The 2,256-nt window shown below is 50.4% G+C and overlaps 1 protein-coding gene across 1 annotated transcript; it reads left to right on the forward strand.

Annotated features, from left to right (window-relative positions):
* The first annotated feature begins 57 nt into the window (after positions 1-57).
* Positions 58-2,001, forward strand: CSUI_007876 (uncharacterized protein). Its single transcript, XM_068068019.1, has 3 exons — positions 58-413; positions 1,018-1,194; positions 1,315-2,001. Exons 2-3 carry the CDS (start codon positions 1,112-1,114, stop codon positions 1,892-1,894), a joined length of 663 nt encoding a protein of 220 aa, XP_067920007.1. The 5' UTR covers positions 58-413; positions 1,018-1,111; the 3' UTR covers positions 1,895-2,001.
* The last annotated feature ends 255 nt before the right edge of the window (positions 2,002-2,256 follow it).

Raw genomic sequence — 2,256 nt, forward strand, 5'->3', positions numbered from 1 at the left:
GGCTCGTTCGTAGCTCCCCGACTGTTGCTTTCTGTCTCTCTGTTTCTTGTAAGTCCCAACACTTTGACTTGTGAACTCCTCTCTCTCTCCTCGAGACTATTCCGACTCTCACATCTCCCGTTTCCTTCACTTCCGCACTTTCCTTCGCTTTACTCTCGACTTCTCTTCCTTCTGAGTCTTGCAGTATGGTTCCTCCCGTGGCTCGCCATCGGCTGACTCTACCTCGTCGGAATCGGGTCCACCACCAAGTGGTTGCCCGGTTACTCGGCATTGACGAAGACGAGTCGTCTTCTTCTGAATGTAGCGACCAAGAGTTCGACTTGGCGCTCATCTCCGGCCATGAAGATGATTGGTCGGACGGAACCGTCCGCCGTCTCGGAAGAATGCGGCCTCTTCGTTGTTTCTCATCCTGGGTAAGTTGTTTTAATCTCTCCTTTTCTCCTTGAAGTATGATGTTTGCTGCAGTTGTTGTCATTTGAGGACCACTTCCTTGTTGGTTCCCCTGTGTACAGAATTCTTGGTCTCCTTCCTCCTTAACACACACTCCCCTTCCTGGATATAATGCTTCTCCCACTATTATAGCCTTTTTAACCGCTATGTATCCAACTCCTACTGAAGGGTTTCTCTTTTTTGAGTGGAGTTTGACCGAGGGGGCCTTCTTGATCAGTTTGACCACGAAACAAGCGCGGTGAGTGATCTTCCTGAGGGTTTCTCTTACTCTCTTCCATTTCTCTGTTAGTTTGGACCGATATCCTAAGTTTTCTTCACGTTGACCTGTTCTACTTCCTTGTGAATTCTCACTCCACCCTGACCTGTCAGAGTCTTCTCGTGAGTCTTCCGGTTGTCCAATGTCACCACCCTTTGGTCCTTCTTTTAACCTCGATGCTATATCACTTCTGAATGTCTCCTTTCTTTCCGGTTCTTTCCAGGTCGCTTTGTCTTTCCCCAGCACCGCGGTTCTCTCTTGCCATACTCTTTGTCCTCTTCTTTGGTTTGCTTTTTCCCCTTATGCTCTAGAGCGTAATGGTCTATTTGAGGCGAGTCAAGGAAGCTCCTGATTCTTCCGAGCTCCACTGCGACTTCAAGCTCCTTACCCCCCCGACCAAGTCCGATGCTATTGTTTCTCTTTTCAAATGAGCTGTCCGGCGCGCAAGGATTCCCAAGAAATTGTAGGAGTTCTGGGCTCTGTCCGAGGTAATGAGGCGTTCCTATTGACGCAAACCCACGGCTCCCCTGAGCCTCCAGGTACGTCTTACCCAAGTTAGATTCCCTTCTGAATGTTTGTCTCTCTTTTGCTCCTTGTTGTTTGTGCAGAAGCAGGTTTACTTCCTCATGCTCTGGACAGGTCCCGCACATGATGTTCTCACTCAGAGTTCTCAGTCCCCACTGGGGTCTTCTGCCTCGCATGTTGGGCCACCGGTGTCCCTTCCAGAGTCTCACCCCAGGTAATTTTACGCAGTTCCCTTATCTCCCTGCTCCCGGCCAAAATCTCAGTGCTTACTTGGCCTCCTGGGTTCCGTGTGCTGTTCCTTGGTATACCGGTCCTCCCGGCCCTTTCTTTGAAAGATTCAGAAGCGGGGGCGTCGTCCGGAACTCTATCTGCCTTCTATTAAGCAGGGTGTCCCGTATTCCGGTGGGCTCACACGGATCCGCACTTGTGGCCACATTTGGGCCAACGGGAAGTGGATTTTGTGTCTTCATGCCTTGCCCGCTGATCTCCGTCGTTGGACCTGCACATTGTTCCCTGAACTACCGTGGGGCCCACTCCCGCTACTTCCGCTCGTCACATGTTCCTTTGCTCGTGGGATTTCGGGGACCCTACTGCTGGGGACCAATTCCTCAGCTGGTGTCTCGTAAAGTACGCGGGCCCCCCACCCGAGTGCACCATCCGTAGTGTTCTGACAGGCTTCCGTCTTCGAGCCCCCCTTCATTTGATTCTCGAAGGGGTTGATATTCTCCTGTATTCCCCCTCGTAACATCTTGAAACTTATAATTCCTTGAGTCCTCTGATCGGTCCTTGAACTGCTCTTCCTACCAACTCCTCGTACTGAGCGGTCTCTTCCATAGTCTCGTGACTTCGGAAGCTTAACACTTGGTCCCTCACTCTCAGCTCTTTCTAATTTTCAAATTATTGACTCCTTGGGTCTTAAGGAGTCTCCTATGCGCATGAAACACTTTCTTTCTTTCCACTTAAAATTTGATAGCCTACTCATAGTCTGTAGCTCAGCGTTGACCTCACTATCTCTCTTCTCCACT

This window comes from Cystoisospora suis (genome assembly GCF_002600585.1).
Source record: "Cystoisospora suis strain Wien I chromosome Unknown contig_4245, whole genome shotgun sequence".
NCBI classification, from domain to species: domain Eukaryota; phylum Apicomplexa; class Conoidasida; order Eucoccidiorida; family Sarcocystidae; genus Cystoisospora; species Cystoisospora suis.